This window comes from Corythoichthys intestinalis, chromosome 6, assembly GCF_030265065.1.
Source record: "Corythoichthys intestinalis isolate RoL2023-P3 chromosome 6, ASM3026506v1, whole genome shotgun sequence".
Taxonomy (NCBI): Eukaryota; Metazoa; Chordata; class Actinopteri; order Syngnathiformes; family Syngnathidae; genus Corythoichthys; species Corythoichthys intestinalis.
Genome location: NC_080400.1, coordinates 30,632,265 through 30,655,507, shown reverse-complemented (window position 1 = coordinate 30,655,507; position 23,243 = coordinate 30,632,265). Strand labels below are relative to the sequence as shown.

At 39.8% G+C, this 23,243-nt stretch overlaps 1 protein-coding gene across 1 annotated transcript; it reads right to left on the bottom strand.

Moving 5' to 3' along the window:
• On the bottom strand, positions 1 to 23,134 carry tsr1 (TSR1 ribosome maturation factor). The gene is made up of 15 exons (XM_057839760.1): positions 22,606 to 23,134; positions 20,984 to 21,087; positions 20,684 to 20,912; positions 14,492 to 14,626; positions 13,979 to 14,424; positions 13,735 to 13,879; positions 11,190 to 11,368; positions 9,874 to 10,091; positions 4,720 to 4,879; positions 4,414 to 4,524; positions 4,203 to 4,335; positions 3,933 to 4,049; positions 1,125 to 1,265; positions 967 to 1,041; positions 1 to 858 (listed from the first exon to the last, which is right to left on the bottom strand). The coding sequence occupies exons 1-15, from the start codon at positions 22,823 to 22,825 to the stop codon at positions 680 to 682; spliced, it is 2,592 nt and encodes an 863-aa protein (XP_057695743.1). The 5' UTR covers positions 22,826 to 23,134; the 3' UTR covers positions 1 to 679.
• Positions 23,135 to 23,243: the final 109 nt, after the last annotated feature.

Sequence of the window (23,243 nt, the reverse complement as noted above, 5' to 3'; positions counted from 1 at the left end):
CACTGTAAATTTCCCAATCATTTTATTCATTTTCCGAGCAACTTATCCACACGAGGGTCACAGGAGTGCCGGAGCCAATCCCAGCTAACTGTTGGCAGTAGGCTGGGTACATCCTGAATCGGTTGCCAGCCAATCGCAGGGCACAACCATTCGCACACACACACACACACACACACACACACATACCTAGGGACAATTTAGAGCAGTGGTCGCCAAACTATTCCACATAGGATTTCATTCCAACAAAACAACACCTTTTCACCAATCTGGTGTCTTACAAGTGTAATCAGTTGATTGCAGTCAGGTGCTGCTTGTTTTAGCAAAAACATCTTTGGTTAAACTGTCGGTGCTTGATCGGTTGGAACAAAAACCAGGACCCACAGCGGCCCTTGAGGACTGGTTTGCAGACCCCTGATTTAGAATGTTCAATCAGCCTACAATGCATGCTTGGAGAAAACCCACGCAGGTGTGGGGGAGAACATGCAAACTCCACACAGGAAGGTTGAAGCCCGAGATTGAACCCTTGATCTCAGAACTGTGAGCTGGACGTTCACTCTGCCACCGTGCCGCCTGCTTCCCAAATCATGTTTCCCAATCATATGTAACAAAATGCATGGGATCTTGATAATTTTATTCAATACCAATGATATATTTGTTCTGAAATCCACACTGTGTCATGCTACTCCATGTCCAAGTCATTCACGTCCACTGTCGACTCTCGTTTAAACCAGGGCAAAGGCAAGGGGACATAGGGGTCAAACGTCCAACGAGGATAGACCCGCTTGTACAAGTTCATCAGGACTGTGTCTTGAGAGCGCAGCTGGCTATCAAACACGCACTTCATATGACCATGAGTTCCTTTAAAAAAAAAAGAAAGAAAAATGTATATATATATATATATACATACATATATATTATATACTTATATTTATAAATGATTCACAGAGAGCTTTTTTTTTTAATTACCTAAAGTCTCTTTGATGTGGCCCCTCCGTCCCCATTTAGTGCGAAGCTCCACAGGTTTGAACCACATGATGTCATCTAGCCCACAATGAAGAAAAAAAATGAAAGATCAATAATAGATACAATGCAGAACACATGTTGAGGCAGGAGATATCGCTCACCTCTGTTGAAAAACATGTAACGGACAACGGCAGACCTTCGGTTAATTTTGAATGGGTGTCCGCTAAGCACGATCCTCTTGAGCATAACGCGTTGAGGATCACAACTGAGCAGGCTGCCTGTGGCCACAAGGTCCTGGACACCTATACGCACAGGTAAATATTGATTTATCTCACTGGCTGGCTGACATTTGCCATTCTAGGCATCCAATACATTTTGACTGTGAGTGATGGCACTGAAACATGTGCATTCACCGACCGTTTTCCAAGTTTAAATGAATTGGCATCTATCGCTGTCAATGACAGGTAATGAGTTAACTGGATGAAAGTTGAAAAGATACTAAAGTCATGTAAAATTGACCAATAAAAACATGAATATTTGTAAGACGTAAGTGGCAATGTTATGATACAATTTGAACTGTTTATACATATACAGAAAAATATATATTTTTTTAGGTAATAAGATAAAAAGCCTCCATTGTACACAGTACATGCTTGATTTGTTGGATACCTCTGTCCGCTGTATATTCCAAGAACAAGAACCAAGCAGGGTGAGGCAGCATTTAGTTACTATGCTCCTCACCATTGGAACAAGTCACCTGAAGGTCTGCAATGTGCTCAAACTATTGGCTTCTTTTAATGACGGCTAAAACGCTTTTGTTTACCACAGCGTACTCATATATACAGTGGGGAGAACAAGTATTTGATACACTGCCGATTTTGCTGGTTTTGCCACTTGCAAAGCATGAAGAGGTCTGTAATTTGTATCATAAGTTCTCTTCAACTGTGAGGGACGGAATCTAATACAAAAAAAACAGAAAATCACGTTGTATGATTTTTAAATAATAAATTTGCATTTAATTGCATGAAATAAGTTTGCTATTACAGATACCAAACGTTTCCTGTAGTCCTTGACAAGGTTTGCACACACTGCAGCAGGGATTTTGGCCCACTCCTCCATGCAGATCTTCTCCAGAGCCGTCAGGTTTCGTGGCTGCTGCCGGGCAACACGGACTTTCAGCTTCCTCCATAGATTTTCTATCGAGTTCAGATCTTGTGACTGGCTAGGCCACTCCAGGACCTTAAGATGCTTCTTACGGAGCCACTCTTTAGTTGCCTTGGCTGTATGCTTTGGGTCGTTGTCATGCTGGAAGACCCAGCCACGACCCATCTTCAGGACTCTCACTGAAGGAAGGAGGTTGTCAGCCAAGATCTGGCGATACATAGCCCCATCCATCCTCCCCTCAATACGGTGCAGTCGTCCTGTACCCTTGGCAGAGAAGCAGCCCCAAAAAATGATGTTTCCTCCTCCATGATTCACGGTTGGGATGGTGTTCTTGGGGTTGTACTCATCCTTCTTTTTCCTCCAAACACGACGAGCCGGGTTTAGACCAAAAAGTTCAATTTTGGTCTCATCCGACCACATGACCTACTCCCATTGCTCCTCTGGATCATCCAGATGGTCAGTGGCAATCTTCAGACGTGTCTGGACATGCACTGGCTTCAGCAGCGGGACCATACGTGCGCTGTAGGATTTTAATCCATCACGGCGTAATGTGTTTCCAATGGTTTTCTTCGAGCATGTGGTTCCAGCTCTCTTCAGGTCATTGACCAGGTCCTGCCATGTAGTTTGGGGCTGATCCATCACCTTTCTCATGATCAGTGATGCCCCACGAGGTGAAATCTTGCATGGAGCCCCAGAACGAGGCAGATTGACCGTCAACTTGAACTTCTTCCATTTTCTAATAATCGATCCAACAGTTGTTACCTTCTCACCCAGCTGCTTGCTTATTTTCCTGTAGCCCATCCCAGCCTTGTGCAGGTCTATTTTATCCCTGATGCCCTTACACAGCTCTTTGGTCTTGGCAATTGTGGAGAGGTTAGAGTTTGTTTGTTTGAGCATGTGAACAGGTGTCTTTTATACAGGTAACAAGTTCAAACAGGTGCAGTTACTTCCGGCAATGAGTGGAGAACAGGAGGGGTTCTTAAAAAAGAACTAAGAGCCGAAATATTTACTAGTTGGTAATGTATCAAATACTTATTTCATGCAGTTAAATACAAATTCATTATTTAAAAATTATACAATGTGATTTTCTGGATTTTTGTATTAGATTCCGTCCCTCACAGTTGAAGAGAATTTATGATGCAAATTACAGACCTCTACATGCCTTGCAAGTGGGAAAACCAGCAAAATCGGCAGTGTATCAAATACTTGTTCTCCCCACTGTGTGTATATATATATATATTCCCCCCCCCCCCCCAAATTTCAAGCTTTTTGCTTTTCATTAATTGTTTTATTTCTATTTCTGATTTCAATTATTATTATTTTTTATTCTAATGATAATTTAATGTGATTTTTATGTATAATTTTATTTTCTGTTAAAATGGTCTTTGTTTTTAACTTTCTTTTAACGTGATTTTTATGAATCATTTTATTTCAGCTCGTGGATCTTCGTGTGATGTAAAGCACTTTGAATTGCCTTGTGTTGAATTGTGCTATAAAAATAAATTTATCTTGCCTTACACAAAAATATTTTTATTGTTAAGGTTGATTCATAAAAAATGTGAAGCAAAAACAAAAACATTTCAAGAATGAATTTGTAGTTACATTACTAGTCGTAGCTGTAAAGGGGATATATTTACAAAATAAATAAAGCCGTAATAAGACAACAGTATGGTTCATACATTACATAAAAGAATATTCATTCATATTCAAGAGCACACTTGTATTTTTTGTGGTCATTTCACTGTTATTGAATCACATGTGCATTCCAGTAATGGAAAAACAAAAAAGAATTGTAGTAATCTTACCATCATCTCTCTGTTTGAAAAGCAGGACTCCTGTCGGGGGGAAGGTAATGGGAGCATACACTGACACCACAGTAGCGGCATCTGGCCTGAGAAAGCGCTCCATCTTGTGTTTATCCCCTGATTAGCAAGATTAATGGCACCCATTGAGTTAACTTTAATTTGATATAGAGATATACAGAGTCATAACAATCACAACATTCGGGGCAGACATATCAAATTTTGGCCATATACCCACCGCTTACAGCAGTTGAGTTTCACCCTTTATCTTACCCGAGGTGTGCTGGGAAAAGATGGGCGAGGCCCTGAATCGCCGAAAACCGCAGTGGAACACCAGCTCCTCTTTGGACTTTATGGGCTCAGAGTTGCTGGGGTGCCTCCTTACTGAAAGGTGCATCACTGACATCTAAAGAAGGTGCAAAAAGTGTTTTGTCTTAGTTTTTCTTTTATTATTTTTTGCCTGCAACGTAAGGCAAAAACAGACCTTCTGTTCATGCGGTAGAAGAGACACTAGCACCAGTGGCTTCCCTGCCTGCACGCTTTCCATCACGGAGGGCGGCACATCAATGACGTGCAGCGTGACGTACCAGCCCACCTGTAACAATGAACTGTCAATACAAAACTTTGCATTTACAAAGTCCATTTTGAAGTTGGGGGTCGCCATATAACATTGAGTTTGCTAACTTAATTGTTTTGCTGTTGTTTAATACCCTCTTCAGCATCAATGTCACACACTGAGTGTTTTAAGTGTACAAATTATACCAAATGATAAAACGTGCAAACTTTTTACCATGGCACCCTCCTCCTCTTGAGCAGCTTCAGTCAAGATGCGGCGGCGGGTACGCTCAAAGTTCTGGAACTGGAAGATGCGAGAATAGTTGTGAGGCAAATTCTCCATGGGATCCCAGGGAGACGAGCGAAAACTTTTAAGGCCCCTGTAGCGCTGGAACCTGCAAGAAGAAGACAACTTATGTTCAAAACAGAGAAGCAAGAAAATTCTTAGCTTGAAAACAGTTAGTTTGGTAAACCAATTTACTGTACTCAAAATGATACCGTAATTTTGTTTGTGGGAAAAAAACATTTCATAATGAATGAGTAGCAATGTGACAATGACTTAAAAATACTCATTTAACGTGTAGATTTCTCTCAAGTTATCAGAGAATTTCCTCATATCATCAACATACTGTATACTAGTATGGGTACAGATGTATTGACCCTTCGAAGTCCGGGCCTATTGTGTCCGATTTTGCATGCCTTTAAAGAGCATATGACACGAGAAAAAAAGTCTTAAATGGCATTATTATGTGAATTAGAATCATATTTTGAGACTATTCGACTATATACAACAATTTAGCAAAGCACAGATGACGAGAAATTAGTCTTTTAATCTGCCGGTTAGCCACGCCTACCATTATAGGGCTTTAGCGTCCCCAACAGGTGGATGACGTCAGCGGTAGACTGGGCTCATCGGTTTTACTATTCAGCCCATTGGGGGGGAATTATTCAGAACGAGGAAAACACGACGAAGAGAGCCGCAAAAGGTCATTGTTTCAGTCTCTCTACTCCAATATTTTTACAGGATATTCTTTTTATCCAAGTATTTTTCCTCAATAGCTATATAAATGGCTTGAGAAGGACCAGTCAGCCCGTCGAGGGGGAACTATGCACAACGAGGAAAACGCGACAAAGAGAGCGGCAAAATGTCATTGTTTCTGTCTCTTCAATATTTTTACAGGATATTCTTTTTATCCAAGTATTTTCCCCAATAGCTATATAAATGGCTTGAGAAGGACCAGTCAGCCCGTCGAGGGGGAACTATTCACAACGAGGAGAACGCGACGAAGAGAGCGGCAAAATGTCATTGTTTCTGTCTCTTTACTTCAATATTTTTACAGGATATTCTTTTTATCCAAGTATTTTCCCCAATTGCTAAATAAATGGCATGGTCATGACAAATAACAGTCTTGTGCTGAATGGAATATGAAATAATAAAAATGCATTTATTCAGGACGACATGGCAAAATTACTCCATAATGGTCAAAACTGTCGACTTCACCTTTACTGTCGCACCTCCCGAACAATATTTTATGACACCTAAATCGGACATATGTCATTTCCCTTCCCCGGCTTCGGAGAATGTAAACAAACCAGAAGGCGTGACAGCTAGCCGACATGCTAACCCGAACCGAGTGATGTTTCAAAGTCTTCGAAGCGGAAAATCACACATAACTATCCTGGATTATTTGACATGACGACCCAGTTGTCGATTGTCATCGCGGATCGGCAAACCACCCGGCGGAGAGCAATTTACAGTTCGTTCCCCGGAGGAGGGTGGCTGGAGTTGTTGTGCAGCTAACGTGCTGCTGCTAATGAGCATTAGGAGAGCTTTTTACATGCCTATCAATGATCAAACGTAAGTAGTCCTTCATTTAAAGAAAGTTTGTAGTGTTTACTTTGTAATCGCTGTATTCGTATTTGACATAATACAAAACAAGATGTTTACTCACTTCCTCGTAAGTCCAATGGTCCCACAGTAAATATCCACGGTGAATGGGAACCTTTTGAAACTCCAAAAAGGCGCATACGCCTCTCCCTCATAGAGAATGGTTTTTCTGCAGCCGTTTGGCTGGCGTGATGCAAAAAATAAACGTATTAATCCGCAAAATCAGCTGAATCCTTCTTCCTCATACACAACAGTACACTGTCGCGTGAAGAGGACGTCTTCTACCGTACACGTCACAGCGCCCTCCTCCTCAATGCAAGACCGAAGCCGGAAGTCACTCATTTTCATGGCGCGGGATTCAAAAAACTAAATAAAAATAGCGATCGCTTCCACACACATCCAAGCGGCCCATATTATTCAGGGGCATAAAATACCACGTGTATTATGAAATAAACATGCTTTTTCGTGTCACAGGTACTTTAATCTTACCTTTATATGTCAAAGAAAAAAATGTTCACAATGGCCTGGTTGGGTCCCATTTTTCAGGACACCATAACCTTCATGTCCAAACTGTTGTTTTCTTCACTGACCAATTATAATCAACATTTACCAAACAGGGTCCCCCCAGAATTGATAAATCAAAATTTAAGACTTTTACGACCATTTTTAATGCCATTTCAACTGAAAATTAATACTTTTCTTGCACCCATTATTTAGATCATATTGAATCATATTAAATAAATAAAGCACTGAACATCAAATTTAACCTCAATTACTAAGTGTGTTTCACAAAAGAATGCACATATATTGAAGATACAAATAAAACACATTTAAAGTAACATTATAAATTTTTTAAACACACACGCACACAATAATTATGGACAAAAAGAGGAGGAGGACAGGACTCAGACCAACCATCTTTTGTAACAGGCTAGCCGCTAGTGCACCTGCCAAGACCCCAGTGAACATGGCTAACTCTTGAGTTAAAACAGCGAAATTCACATTCATTCGAATGGCAAACCGAAATGTTTAAGCAGGTCCACTGCCTTCGCATGACCCATAAACTGCAACCTAAAGTATCTGGATGTAACTTGAGCCCCTATCACATACTCCAAAACAACGGGAATATCGCGGGACTTAACCGTGCAGCAGTTGTGTGTGAAAACAATTTCCCGTGTTGACTGACATAGGAAGCAGTGTGCGTGAAAGCAGGCGTTAAATTCCCAGGTCACAGCAGATGGCTGATGACTTAAATATCATCGCGGCGGCCGATGTAACTTCCTCCCTCTTCGCAGTAAGAGGAAAAGCGGTAAACAAAACATCGCAATTATAAACATAGCAAGCACGAAACAGCTAAATTAAACTGAAAACATGACCAAAATGAAAATGTCAATTATTACGTCGGGCCGGGCCAGGGTTCTTTCTCGCTAACTTTTTGAAATATCTATATATTAATGATGCATGAATGATAAACTAAGGACTACTTTGGATAAAAAAAAAAGAAGGCGCTGTATGGTCATTGCAGAGCCAGAGCGTGCCTATACGCTCTTTTTAATCTTCCCCTCTGCGAGTCCGCAAAACCGCATCTGTTTATTTATATTTAACAAACTTTTCCAGCGTTATTTCGTTGTGTAAATAAATTTATAATGATCATAAAAATATGTAGTTTATTTAAACATTAAGAAAACGTGCAGGTTTTTTTTCTGCCAACTGAGAATTCGTTACAAAAGACAGGCTTTTATGCAGACATCGTCACACATGTTATCACACAAAACGCAGGTCGGGCTTTAATACCCGCGGACCAGTTCGGGTCAGGCTGGATTTTTTAGGCCCGATTTTACCTCTATCTTAAAGTCTTGATGAGCTTAAATTGGCTGCAGTTACGAAGTCGGGAATGCTCCCTCCGGAAAAAGCACGATTTGACCAACATTATGTTTAACAAACTTTCCTAGCGTTATTTCATTGTGTAAATTCATTTATAATGATCATAAAAATATGTAGACTATTTAAACATTAAGAAAATGTGTGTTTTTTTTCTCTGCCGACTGAAAATTCGTTACGACATCGGGAACGCTCCCTCTGAAACATATGACCAACATTGTGACAGCCGATGCCGACCAAAAATGACGTAATATCCGAAACAGATCACCAATGGACTCATTTGAAGTATATGAGTGGTGGTCTGTTTTGCTGTTCAGAATCCACAATACTTCTGCCTGCAGGGTTTTCGTTCCACCGACAAACGGACGCATTCCCGATGCAGAGGTGGGTGGATTCTCCGTTTTGCCGGTCGTGGTGGTTTGGCACGCACGAGTTGCATTTCGATTTATAGTGCAGTGCATCGTAAAAATTCTATGCGTCATCTTAGTTATGGATTTTAAAAAAAAAAAAAAACTTTGTCACGGATATAATTTAGGTTGCACTGAGATGTTCTTGAAAAATAAGACCACAGTGAAAAAATTCCAGACTTACAACAGCTAATTTAATACTTTAATAATGGAAAAGTCAATGCTTTTTTAATGCTTTTAATAACCCGCGGGTACCATAAAATATGCTCGACGAACCGTTTTGAAGCTTGATAATATTTATTCAACTTGCTAGGATAAACATTCGACAGAAAAAAATAAGACTGAATAGTTTAATATTTGATAATTCAACAGAAGCATCAGGTATGGTCATAGGTGTTTTTTGGCCTTTACACATACTATGGTCAAAACAAGTTATACACAGTAGACCAACAGTGCAAAGCAGTGAGAAAAAAATATATATATATAATACACACACACCATTAAACACAAAAAGGGTTTGGAGGATATCTCTCTCTTCTCTGGGGTTAGGTATCTCACTCATCACCTTATCAACTATATACATGCAATCAAGTTTGTCGAACACACACATCTACATACAAATTGGAAAGACTATGCAAAAAATATATATATAACCTTGAAAAAGTTTATTTAAAAAATAAATTAATTAATTCAAAAATATTTCCTTTTAACCAGTTCAGTTACATTTTTTCAGGCATGCCACTCAGCTTCTCAGGATACGGGGCTACATCACACAGCCCACACTTCCAGGACCAATATGGTCCATGCAGCGTTTTAATGTTTATTGATGAATACTATAAAACTCAAATGATATTATCTCCTGTTTGACTTGGTCAAGTGACTTCAAATAAAATCTTGCATGGACCAGAACTTCCGTACTTTCAAAAGAGACCAACCAGCAGCACAGGGGTGATGTGATTACAATGTGACGATGAGGGGTGACGTGATTACAACGTGACAATGCTTTAAAGATTATATGCGCACAGGACACGTCGACGCATCCCGCAACTTTTAAGGATTAAGGTAATAAATTAAACATATTACAAAAATGCTATTTGTACAAGTATAATGAGATGTGGTTCCCCCCATTTTTTTCACTATTTAAGAACCCACAGTTACCTGAATGAGCAAATTATTTTGTTGTATCGTAGTAAACAAAAAAATCGGGACCGACCTGATTCTGGCATCCACGTCGAGGGGCGTGTCCACCTCATCGGGGAACATGTCATTTGCTCGTGCCTCGCGGTAACGCTTCAGATCTTCCTCTTCCGCAGTCTCATCCATGTCTTCATCGTAACGCTGGTCGGCCCCGGCTCGCTCAGTGGAGCATACTTCTTCCTCCTCCTCCTGCTGCTCCTCCTCAGTTTCTGAGGCAAGGTCCGAACCTGCATCCTGACCAAAGATGGCGCAAGAGCGGGATTAACCCTTCATAAAGTACTCATTGGCTGCTAGTGACAGTTCTACGTAGACGTCTAATCCATTTTGAATCACGTCTACTGCCATCAGCGGCAACCAGTGAGTTGATAGTCGGTAATATCATTTTTGTAATTTTATATGTGTTTTTTTTTTTTTTTTTCAAATAAAACAGCAACTATTTGCTTGTTTGTTTTCGAAAGACTTTAACTCATTCACTGCCAGTGACATTCATAGATATCAAATCCATTTCAACTGGGATGGCTGGCATGAAGTGATTATGATTCACTGCCATTGACCGTGACAGGTGTCCAATCCAATTTGACTATGTGGCTGTGGGCCATTTGATCGGTAGCCCCCATCTCTCTTTCCACCTTCTGTAAACAACAACCTTTTATCTATGTCACTGAACTGTCAGATGCAGTTTAATGCATTACCTGAACTGTACAAGATTTGATTTTACCAAGGATAAAAACTGAAATCTATCATGTAATGAGGTGCTCCCTATAGTGAAGAATCACACCAGATGGTTTGAACAACCAACATTCCGGCACCAAAATTAGAAAAAAACAATCAGCATTTGAAGTACCCTATTGTTACTTACACATATTCATGTGTGTAAACTTCACCATCAAACAAGTGCAAGTGATTTTTCTTTGTCTCCTTTCAAGTAAAGCTGGAAATAAATCATTTGGTTGAACCCCCCCCCCCCCTTTCCTCCGCCACCTCCTGTCCAGACAGGAAGTCAGTTATGTACGGCTCACAGGAAGTGAGGCTTCGCTCAGGACCCCGTGCTCCAAAGCGCTATTGTTGTGGTCTGTTGCGGCAGACGCTTAGATAAATAAACTTACTCGCAAATGCAAGGTGTACCAAGGAATGGGTAACAAATGCACAGCGACAAGCTCCTAACACTATACTTGATAGCTTATCCTCAGATCCGCCTCCTGATTTTTTTCACTTCCGTGATTTAAAAAGGAAATTTGTTGAAGAAGTTAATTTCAGGGCTGATCTATAAAAATATCAGATCAGATATGAATGGGAAAAAATTTGAAACTTTGGGACGTTTCAAAAAATTACCTGTGAGTCATTGTCATTCCCATCAAGGGTCTCATCCATCATGTCGTCATCATATTCATCGTCTTCGCTACTTTCTTCATCAAGATCACAGTTTTCCTCATCATCGTCAACAATCCACGCCGCCTGGTAGTCGGATGTTCCTTTTGGGACTTTCATCACCCGTTTGTTCTTTTTGGCTTCTAAGAGACAGTAATCAGCTTATACTTCTTGCACAGCATTAGGCCTGTCGTCATAACAAATTTTAGTAGGCGATATATTGTCTCATAAATTATTGCCAATATGCAATACTGTTGTCAATTTTTTAACTAATTTAACCAGTGTCAATACATCCTAATAAACACCCATTAAGGCTCAATAAGTTGTTATTCGTATAACACAAACTATATATAAAAAAAACACACATACACATAAACAATACATAACAAGTCATTTGAAAGCTAGGTACAGAATATGAAATAGGTGAGAAACCCAATGCCATTTTTGTTCTCTGCCAATTAGAGCCCATCAAAAGTGTTTTTTTTATTATCCAAATTTACTGTCATCTTGTCCTGCAAAGTGAACATGTTAGCAAATTTGAAGCCAAATTATTATTCGCCAATCACATTTTTCATAATGGGTGCCATTTAAAACTATTCTAATCGTAGAATCTGAAGTATGTGAGTTTAACTCCAGAAATCTTTATTTAAATGTTGAACATGTCATGCTTTTATGTTGAAATGTTCACCGGAAATACGTTCGCTAAGCCGGTAAATGTAAACTTTACACTCCGTTCGTTCGCATCGTTTGCAAATGTGTTAACCAGTGATTTTCCATGTTTGAAGTGTTCCCTTATAATCGCAATTTTGCATTTTGGAGAAGACTGGCAATGTTTTATAGCAGGCTAACGTGCAAAGTACAACGTCTTTTTCCCATTAGCCTCAATGTAGTAATGCGAATTTCTTACAATGTTTAATATACAGTGGGGCAAATAAGTATTTAGTCAACCACCAATTGTGCGAGTTCTCCTACTTGAAAAGATTAGAGAGGCCTGTAATTGTCAACATGGGTAAACCTCAACCCTGAGAGACAGAATGTGGAAAAAAACAGAAAATGACATTGTTTGATTTTTAAAGAATTTATTTCCAAATTAGAGTTGAAAATTAGTATTTGGTCACCTACAAACAAGCAGCAAGATTTCTGGCTGTCAAAGAGGTCTAACTTCTAACGAAGTCTAACGAGGCTCCACTCGTTACCTGCATTAATGGCACCTGTTTTAACTCATTATCAGTATAAAACACACCTGTCCACAAACTCAGTCAGTCACACTCCAAACTCCACGATGGCCAAGACCAAACAGCTATCGAAGGACAACAGAGACAAAATTGTAGACCTGCACAAGGCTGGGAAGACTGAATCTGCAATACGTAAAACGCTTGGTGTAAAGAAATCAACTGTGGGAGCAATTATTAGAAAATGGAAGACATACAGACCACTGATAATCTCCCTCGATCTGGGGAGTGGCTTCGTAAGAAGCATTTCAAGGTCCTGGAGTGGCCTAGCCAGTCTCCAGATCTCACCCCTTAGAAAATCTGTGGAGGGAGTTGAAAGTCCGTGTTGCCCAACGACAGCCCCAAAACATCACTCCTCTAGAGAAGATCTGCATGGAGGAATGGGCCAAAATACCAGCAACAGTGTGTGAAAAGCTAGTGAAGAGTTACAGAAAACGTTTGACCTCCGTTATTGCCAACAAAGGGTACATAACAAAGTATTGAGATGAACTTTTGGTATTGACCAAATACTTATTTTCCACCATGATTTGCAAATAAATTCTTTAAAAATCTAACAGCGTGGTTGAGGTTTACCCATGTTGACAATTACAGGCCTTTTTAATATTTTCAAGTGGGAGAACTTGCACAATTAGTGGTTGACTAAATACTTATTTGCCCCACTGTAGATGTGTTTCCTTATTTTATATGTTTAAACTTTAATTCTACGGTGTGTTGATGACCAATAAACATTTGTGAAAGGAACTGGAGTCTCACATGCAATCAACACGCACGTGTGCCAAGTGCACGCAGCACACGCAAGCAGACGCATGCGGCAATAAATCGCAGCCAGGAAATTAACATGCAATGAACTGACTTATTGCATATTGCGACAGGCTTAGTTATCGTCATCGTTGACGAAAACAACACTGAAATATATATTTTAAAAAAAAATTTTTTTTTTTAAATCATTTTGAACATTATTTTTCTCAAAGTAATTTCACAGTTGAAACTAGGACTTTTAAGTGTCTTGTTGTCCTTAAAATAACATTTTCTTTTTTTTTTTTTAATTTTTTTTTTTTAAATATGCTTCTTTAATACTTGGATGTCTCACACTACTGTATTTTAGTCTTAGTTATGATTGCGCTATTCGGAGTACTTGGAGTTTAGTACAAAAAAAATAATATGAAAAGAACTGATGTCAAAGCTCAAAGCTAAATAAATTCCAACTGTGACTTTTATGAGTTTGGCAAAGACCAAAACCCTTGAAATGCACAGTACCCCCACCTCTATTTTTGTACCTTCTGCTTCCAACAGCTCCGATTCTGTGGGCCACGTTTGCTCTCCATCCATTGGGTCCACCTCAGCCTCCGACTGTAGGCTCTCCCTACAAGTGGGGTCAGCTTTCATGAGCACTCGAACGGGAGCCTCGGTTTCCTCATTATCCTGCCAAAGAACAGACATACATGAAACAAAAAAGCCCCAGCACAATATTTTGTAATTGAAAGTGTTCTCTTCAATTGTTAGTTTTAAATAAAACACTACCTGCATATCAACATCTCCTCCCTTGCCAGGCTTTGATTGCCTTGGTGCAGTTGTGATTAAAGGAAGCGGGTCCAGTGGCGCGTCAATCTGACTTAGCTGAAAGTCTCCATGTCCACTGATGTGCACCAGCCTGTCCACTCTGAGAGGACGTCCGCGAACATACCCAGAGACATGGAGAGTGCCAAGGCCAGTGGAGCATTGGGCAGAGGAGGTATTGGGTGTATAAGCGACACATTGGGCAATTAGATGGGAGCGCCGAGACCGGAAACCCAGCTTTCGGTGCCTCTGCATGCCCAAATGTCTGAGCATAAGTGTGACATCCTGCTCTGTGTCAAGTGGGAAAAGACGGGCCTCTGGGAAGCGGAGTTCCGTGATTTTGGACAACAGCCTGCGAGACTCTACCTTCTTCTTTGTGGGGAGGTCAGATACACCCTGACACACAAGAGCTACCCAGATATAGATAGATTACTATCGTCAGTCTATAAAATACAACCCTATCAGGGTTACACTTACCGTAGCTGGGGAGGCCCTGGGCAAATAGACAGGAGAGACAGTAATCCCCGTAGTTGTCCCAGCCTTCAGATGAATCCAACACAAACACAAGGCTATCTGCCATCTTTACAACATCAAGCAGTGAATGCATGTCATCTGGACGGAAAGAAAACACACCGAGTTTAAGTCAATGCTAACAACATAGAAAAAAAATACATGTGGATTGACTGAGTGAGCAATGTTTTTTTTTTAACAAGCCCACAACTTTTTTTTAACTCACATTTGATCATACAGTGGTACCTCAAGATACAAAATCAATTCATACCAGACTGGCTTTCGTATCATGATTTTTTCGTATTATGAATCATGTTTTACATGTAAATCGCACAATTCATTCCAAATTCTACTAAAACACCACATTAAATTTTATAATCTTACTAATCTTTATAACTTTGCCTTTCAAGTGGAGCAATGTCCGTAAGTTAAAGTGATACCAACAATAGGCAATAGGAGAGCAGGTTCTTGGCACCGAGAATGGGAAAGATTCTGACCGAATAGGGCAGCAGGATCTTATGGCGCTGTCATTTCCTCTGATTGGCTGGCTGTATTGGTAATGCTTTGTAGCCCCCTAGTTGTGCATTAGTGGAAATAGTTTTCAAGTTTCAGCTCATTCTACAGATTTTATCACATGACCACTCGAGCTCATAGCAAACTCTGATTGCTAAAAGACAAGTTAACTTCAGCAACCACTGTATCATTGCAGTTCTTGTCATCTTCATCTCGCTGTTTGTGCCTTGAAAAAGCATCGCTTGTAAGTAGTGATGCACGATAATGCATTTTTCAACCAATACCGATAATTTCCTCCTCATTCCAACCGATAACCAATAATGTCAAGCCGATAATTCTATGAAAAGATTTATGTAAAATTTTAAAGTATACACAAAAGAAAATATTACTGTGCAAAAATATAATTTATTGCTCTTTTTCAACATCAAATGTGAATAAGTAGTAAATTCAACATCTAAACTTTTGGCAACAATTACTTGCAGAGTAAATCCCTAAGTTGCACAAAAATGCTTTTGAAAGTTAGCCATTCCTAACATATATAACATTACTACACTGCAAAAACATGTGGTTGTAGATTTGTGTCTTTATTATTCAATAAAAAAAATTTAAAAAAGTCGCTTCAATCAAATAAAAAGTTGCTTCAATCAAAATATATATTTTCAATCGAAGAAAAAGTCACTTCAATCAAAAAAAAATGTGTTTGAATACAAAAATTTGAAACTCAAAATATATATTTGAATACTATTTTTCTTTGATTGAAATTGAAACAACATTTTTGAGTGAAGTCATGTAATTTTGCATTTGGACCACATTTTGGCTCGAACATTTGTCTCTTTATTATTCAATTAAAAAATAAGTTGCTTCAAACAAAAAAATATATATATTTTCAAAAGAAAAATCACTTCAATCAAAAATTTTTTAAAATTCAATCGTAGAAAAAAAGGTTTGAATGTGAAAAAATATTTGAGACTCAGAAATTCGCATTTTAACACTTTATTTTTCATTCAAACTGTTTTCTTTGATTGAAGCAATCCTTTTTGTGTTTGAGCCATATCGGCATCTCACCGGAGTGCCCGCGATGGTACGGTGCCCTGCTGCTTAATGTGATTCAACACGGCGAACTTCACCCGCTGCCCTGACGTGATGGTTGGTTCGAACCAGAGTGTCCGCGATGCGCCGGTACAGGAGTGGTCGGCGAGTGGCCCAACACCAGCCTGCCCAGTAGGCGAGTGGACTACCAGCGAGTCGCCGACTTCCACGCCGGGAGCCCCTTCGCTTCAGCTTTGAATGAGTGTCGTGTCACTCGCGGGCCGTCCACTCGCCAGCCGGCTTCCGCACCTGGGGGGGTTATATCGGGCGCCGACCAGTGTGCCGCAAAAAGGGCAACGTACCGTCGTGGGTACTCCGGTGAGATGCCGATGTCAAACCCCTGTACCGGTGCCCTATATTCGGCTTGGACTCCAGCAGAGTGCGATGGCTGAATGGAGCCCTGGTGGCAATTATTCTTGCTTCATACTTTTATGCCATTGGCGTAGTCACCTGCCACTCAAACATGCCGGAAGTAGCGTTGAAGTTGAATCTTTGTGTCAAAATGATTCCATCGAAAAAAAAGTGCCTTGAAAACTTTTTCCACTTCAAAAAAAAAAAAAAGTGCATTCAAAACTTTTTCCAAGAGTTTAAAACTTTTTGCTTTTCAAAAAAAGTGACACTTCAATAAAAAATATCTATATTTCAGATAAAAAAAATATTTTCAAAAAATATATATTTTTGCTAATGATTTTTTTTCTTTGATTAAAAATAGTTTTTGGAATAAAGCAACTTTTATTGCGATTGAATGATTTAGACACAAATGTCCTACCCATAATATGGCTCAAACACAAAAAGGATTGCTTCAATCAAAGAAAACAGTTTGAATGAAAAAGTGTTCAAATGCAAATTTCTGAGTCTCAAATATTTTTTCACATTCAAACCTTTTTTTCTACGATTGATTTTTTTTTATTTTTGATTGAAGTGATTTTTCTTTTGAAAATATATTTTTTTTGTTTGAAGCAACTTATTTTTTGATTGAATAATAAAGACACAAATGTCCTAGCCAAAATGTGGTCCAAACGCAAAATTACATGACTTCAATCAAAAATGTTGTTTCAATCAAAAAAAAAAAAAAAAAAAAAACGACTTAAAACAACAACAAAAAAATCACAAAAAATAGTTTTCAAATATATTTTGGGGAGTTTCAAATTTATTTTTGCATTCAAACACATTTTTTTTTTTTGATTGAAGTGACTTTTTCTTCGATTGAAAATATATATTTTGATTGAAGCAACTTTTTATCTGATTGAAGCAACTTTTTTTTTGATTGAATAATAAAGACACAAATCTACCTCCATAAAAACACACCTCCTTAAAACTAGTCAATTTTAAGTGTGAATCTATTGGAAATAAGTGAAATTATCTGTCAGCGCTTCAAGTGTATTTCACTCAGATTTCTTGGAAAGAAAAGAAAGAAAAATAGCTAGCTGAAAATAAGCTTAACAGCCTTATTTTAAGCAATAAATGATTATACTTAATCCTAAAAAAAAAAAAAACGTGTTTGTCAGAAATGTTCTTTATTCAAGAATAGGTATGATTCAAAACATTATTTGAAAGCAATTTTTAAATTGAGAAGTGTTAATGAGTGCCAATAAGTTTTGATTGTCTGCTGTGACTGTAACTGAGCAGACAAATAAGTTAAATAATTTGAAAATCGATTGCTAATGTTATATGCTTTGTTGCATACTGTGAAAATGATTAACTCAAAAGAGGGACAGGTCATGTGTCCATTGTACAGCGCTTTGTTTACATTTGCGGCACTCATGACACTTGCTTTACGGCAGCTCAGCTGATACACGGCAGTATTATTAGGCCGGAGTTGTAGCTCGCATTCCTGTGCGTGTGCCTGAGTTTTGTTAAGCCGAAAATAACGGCAGCGTGGATGAATTTATCCTTGTGTAAAAAAAAAAAAAAATCTCCTCACACCTGTGCCCTTCAGTCTGTCCGGCCGCCAAATTGGCACCCGCGCCAGGCCTCTGTCTGGCTCGATGAGTGGAACCGGACTGTCAGCGGCAGCTACGTTCGTAACGGATATTCGCCCGCCCCGGCCAGCTCGCCGCAACATATTTGGGGCTAGGCTCTGCTCCGGGCAGAGGGGCACAGCGTGGGGGAGCGCTCGAGAAACCCGCCCCGCCTAAGGCGAGGCAGCGGCCTGCAAGGACTGGCCAGAGCGGCGGGCTCCGTCGGAAGACAGCTACTTGTCGACTATCGGTTTCGTGCCGGTGTTGAGACTTAGATGGAGTTTACCACCAGCTTTGGGCTGAATGAGGACGTTTTTTTTCCGCCTCGTGAAACTTCTGCAGTGCATGTTTTGCAGATGGCGAGAGCGTCGTTTTTTGTTTTTGTTTTTTTCACAAATCCAGCCACGCCAGTGACCTCTGCCATTATCTCAAACTGCTTCTGTTGTGAAACTCCACCTCCTCAACCCCTCCTCCCTCAGGGGCTTCAGAGAGGGGAGGGGTTGAGTAGGCAGCGGTGCTGAATTCTTCGGTTGCGCACATTTGGAGGCTAAATCAAGTATATAATTATCGGATTGCATTATCGGTTGAATTTTTTTTTTTTAATCTGGATTATCTATGTGACATCATAATGGCCATTATCGACCAATAATAATCGGTAACCGATATTATCGTGTATCTTTACTTATAAGTTATATTCTTTTGTTTCATGTACATGAGCATTGTGTCACGTTGTGGTGTGTATAATTTGTTTGCATTTGTAGTCAAACTTAGTTACATTATTGCATTGTGATGAGATATTACCTTATGTATTACATTTAGCATGCTGTATAATTTTGCCTAATATGAAGGGGAAAAAGCTTCGAAAATTTTTTCCTAAAATGAATTTTTCGTGTATTGAAGCGTTCGGATCTCGAGGTACCACTGTATTTCAGTCAAGGCATAGGCTGCAATTAACTGTTAACGTAATAAATCCATTCATTCATTCATTTTCCGAGTCACTTATCCTCACGAGGATCGCAGGAGCCAATCCCAAATAACTATGGGTAGTAGGAAGGGTACACCCTGAATCGGTTGCCAGCTAATCGTAGGGCACAAGGAGACAAACAACCATTCGCACACATACTTATACCTATAGACAATTTAGAGTGCTCAATCAGCCCACCATGCATGTCTTTAGGATGTGAGAGGAAACCGGACTACCCGGAGAAAACTCACACAGGGACGGGGAGAACATGCAAAGTCCACACAGAAAGGCCAGAGCCCAATATTGAATCCTTGATCTCAGAACTGTTAGGTGGACGTGCTAACCACTCTGCCACCGTGCTGTATTATTTAATAAATTATTTCAATATACCTCTATATACAAAATTAATTCGTTCCAGGACCTCGTTTGTAAATCAAAATGGTCGAATGTCTAGCAGGATTTTCCCATAAGAATAAATTATAATTCCATTAATTTGTTCCACAGCCCAAAAACCTACACTAAATCCTTAATAAATACTGCTGGTACTATTACAAATTGTAATTACTAGAGGTGGGAATCTTTGGGCACCTAACGATTCGATTACGATTCAGAGGCTCCGATTCGATTAGAAATCGATTATTGGCGCTGTTTGTAGCGGCTGACGGCCGCAGTCAGGTATTATTGTTTTTTTTTGTTTTTTTTTATCTAGCGGCATGAGTTGAACACGACTTTTACTCTCGGTCCGTTCCTCATTGCGTCCTGAAGACCGCGCTGACTGTGTTTTATTTCCGCTTTACCTGGTATAATTCAATAATCGGAATTTGGATGTTTGTGAATCGTTCTCGAATCTTCCATGGCCGAATCACGAATAATCTAAGAATCGGAAATTTCGCACGGCTCAAGTAATTATACATGGCAAAACAAATAAATTACAAATAAAAGTCGTAATAATAATATGATAATAGTAATAATAATTCCTGTAATAATGTAAGGAATCGGGTTCTAATGTGGCGGACTTTTTTTCTGTACCTGAACACACCGCGTGACTGACGTGACAGCGAAGGAGTGGTGTGGTTGATAGTTTACTTTCGCTTTCAATGTTTCTTGAGAACAGTGTCAACTGCGGCCGACAGTAGGCGTTTTGTGTTGGATAAGTTCTGAAATAAATGATGAAGCTGGCGATTTCTTTGGCGATGTTACCACAATAATAATTGTCAAACTTAACTTATAAACACTGGCGAACGGTGATCGTCGGAGGACCGTGGAGATGCATTGTTGAGCCAGTTCACAGATGCGCACCCCACGCTCATATTTTTCTATAATTTGCATCTTCATTTCAATGGTAAGTGTCACCTTTTTCCTCGTTTCACCACCTGTACTAACCTTTTTGAAAGCTGCGTTTTCTCTCACAAGAAAATCAGCCATGCATCCATTTGCGGTGCTGTCATGTCGTCGTATTTTGAGCATGTCGTCGGATTTAGAAACAAATGGCGAGTCAAATTTTATGTTGGATGTCGAAAAGATCGTGTGTCGAAGCGATCGTATGTCGAAGTGCCACTGTATATAAGTATATTTTTATTTTTAATGGATGGATAGACAAATGGATATCTCTGAGGCATTCTGAGTTCTCACCTGTGTTGATCCTAAGAAAGGTGAATCTTTGTTTAAAACGAGGCACGACTAGCCCGAAACTGTCACTGGCGCCACTGACAGCCTGCTCCTGGTGTACAACACCCCCTGCTCCCTCTTGGCGTAGCAATTTAGTTACAGAGCCAGCATCCACAGATGCATGAAGTGACACAACAGCAACCAGAATAGGAGGGCCATCCCGGCTGCCCAAACGGCGTTTCTCCGATAAAATCTAGAATAACCAAAAAAAATTATGATATGGATACACTAATCAACAGGCTATTTTTTATCATCTTAATATACCATGTCTCTCTTATTCTTGCGAATCTGATTGGCTTTGTTCTTCCTGTCCATCTTCCGTTGCTCTTTTCTCTGTTTTTTGCTGAGGGCGATCACGGACACCCTCCCTGTAAGAGAATGTTTAAAAAGTTTAGACAAAGCGGAAACCTTATGACAGGACTACACACTGATCATTAAGAAATGGTTTCAATTAAGGATGCAACAATACTCGGTTTTATATTGAACTGTTCGATACGCCCTCTTCCGGCGCAGCTTTGCCTTGAAAAAACAAACTCTGCCACTAGCAGCCCCCCCTTTCTCCACTCCTCCCCCAAACTGCCTGAATGGTGAGAGGTGTGGCGCACGAGGATCATTGCTCGTGCGGCTTGCCAGCTTCAATGTCGTAAAGATCCACTGTTTGGCAGCATTTTGGAAGAGCTGATATGCTATCCCCACTCATACATATTTAACAAAGAATGTCTTTACGGATAAGTACAACAAAGTACGGCAATATATTGTGGCTGACTTGGCTGCTACGAACAACCTCACTTTGACAATAGACAGCTGGACAACCCGGGGGGACACTGAGATCTTCTCAGGATTATATGATGAACAACGAGTGGCAAATTTAGAGGGCTGTACTTGAAACTCGTCCTGTTTATGAAAGTCGATTGTCAAATGCTGGTGTTGTGCAGTAATGAGCAGACATGACTTCTGTGGCGTTTGTTAACTTTTTTAATGCCCGACAACACTCTCGCGCGCACACACAGTAGATATCATCAAATAGCAACCTAGATGTGCTACGTTAAACCCCATGCCATTGGCTGCGTGAGCCCAGAGCGTAGTCCATATCCTACATCGATGAATTAAAAACCGCAATGACTGAATGTAAGTTAAGCAGGCCAAATCAATCCGTACCAGTGATTATAGATAATGCTGCAAATATTGTCAATTCAGTACGTAACACAGATGGCCTCGGACCACTAATAGGATGTTTTGCTCATGTGGTAAACATACCTGCTAAGAGAGCAGTAGCAATCAACAGTGTGCCCCGCCTCACTTTACAAACAGTAAAGATTGTTTTCAGCACTTTTATACAAAATTTCTTCAGATCAATAAGAAGTAAGCACATAAATATTATGCACTATGATGCATGTTAATGACGACATTGTTATTTTTGCTTGTTAGCAAAATAAAGAAACAAACAAAAAACACTTGTATTTTTTGTTTCAGAGCATTAAATGTATTGAATCGAATCGAAAATCCGTTACCCTCGTATCGAAAATCGTACCGAACCGTGACTTAACTGTATCGTTGCATCCCTAGTTTCAATTAGCTTGGTAGCCTAGGTTAATAGCCTACAGAGGAGCCAAAGACTAACTACTGTGTTGTTATGTCAAATACTGACTAGTAAAGTACAATGTTGTTCATTCAGTCTCTTAACCATTGCCAGCTACAACCACAGTAAAAAGTTAACATATCATCATTTCTCTGACAGTGCTATAGTACGAGTCAAGGAAAATTTATTGATAGCTTTGTAATAGTTTTAAGGAAAGAGGGGACGTCAACACGTGGGTTTGATAACTAGTCACACAAGCTAACGAAAGCGATAACATGTGCCTTTTCCAAAACAAATCAACACTTACCTTTGTTCTCCCTTTCGATTTCACCTTTTGTTCGATGCCTGCCATGTTTGTGTCCTTTGTTTTTCTGCTTGTAAACGCCCGGCCTGTGGCTTTGTTGTTTATCCGTTTGTGCAACCATTTTCCCATTAATTGCTAGCGCTTTTGCGGCAGCGCCATATGCTAAGGCATAGAATACGTCACATCCGATTATGCCGTGACATCTTTCGATGCATGCGGCCATAAATACTATACTGTATATTAAAACATTGTCACTTGTCGGCCATTTTGCGTCGGAGACGTTCGCGCTGTAAAATATTATTGTCAATGAAAAGTGTACTTAAAAAAAAAAAAATTGTTACATTTGTTAACGATTTTCAAACGGATTGGTTTTCCATGAAGGTTCAAGATTCAGTTTACTAACTGCATTCTTGTAAATAATTAAGGCCTTCAGCGACTTAAAAAGTATTTTACTGAAGAAAATTACTCATCTTATGTCCACTGCAGTAGAGCACGCCAGAGAAGTTCTCCGATGCAAGATGACCAACAGTTACTTACGCCGCTGACTCCATCTTTCAACATCTCGCCTTACATGTGATATCTCTGCATACGACCATGCGGCGGCTAGTATTGCTTCATTTCCACCACGTATTCCGCGACAT

What these genes read in the sequence shown, in the direction of transcription:
- tsr1 (XM_057839760.1), bottom strand. Translation starts at nt 22,825, where the DNA reads ATGGCCGCATGCATCGAAAGATGTCACGGCATAATCGGATGTGACGTA. An exon ending in AATCGAAAGGGAGAACAAAG is followed by an intron (nt 21,088 to 22,605) that starts GTAAGTGTTGAT and finishes ATTCTCTTACAG; the next exon opens with GGAGGGTGTCCGTGATCGCC. An exon ending in TTTCAAACAGAGAGATGATG is followed by an intron (nt 1,266 to 3,932) that starts GTAAGATTACTA and finishes CTGTGCGTATAG; the next exon opens with GTGTCCAGGACCTTGTGGCC.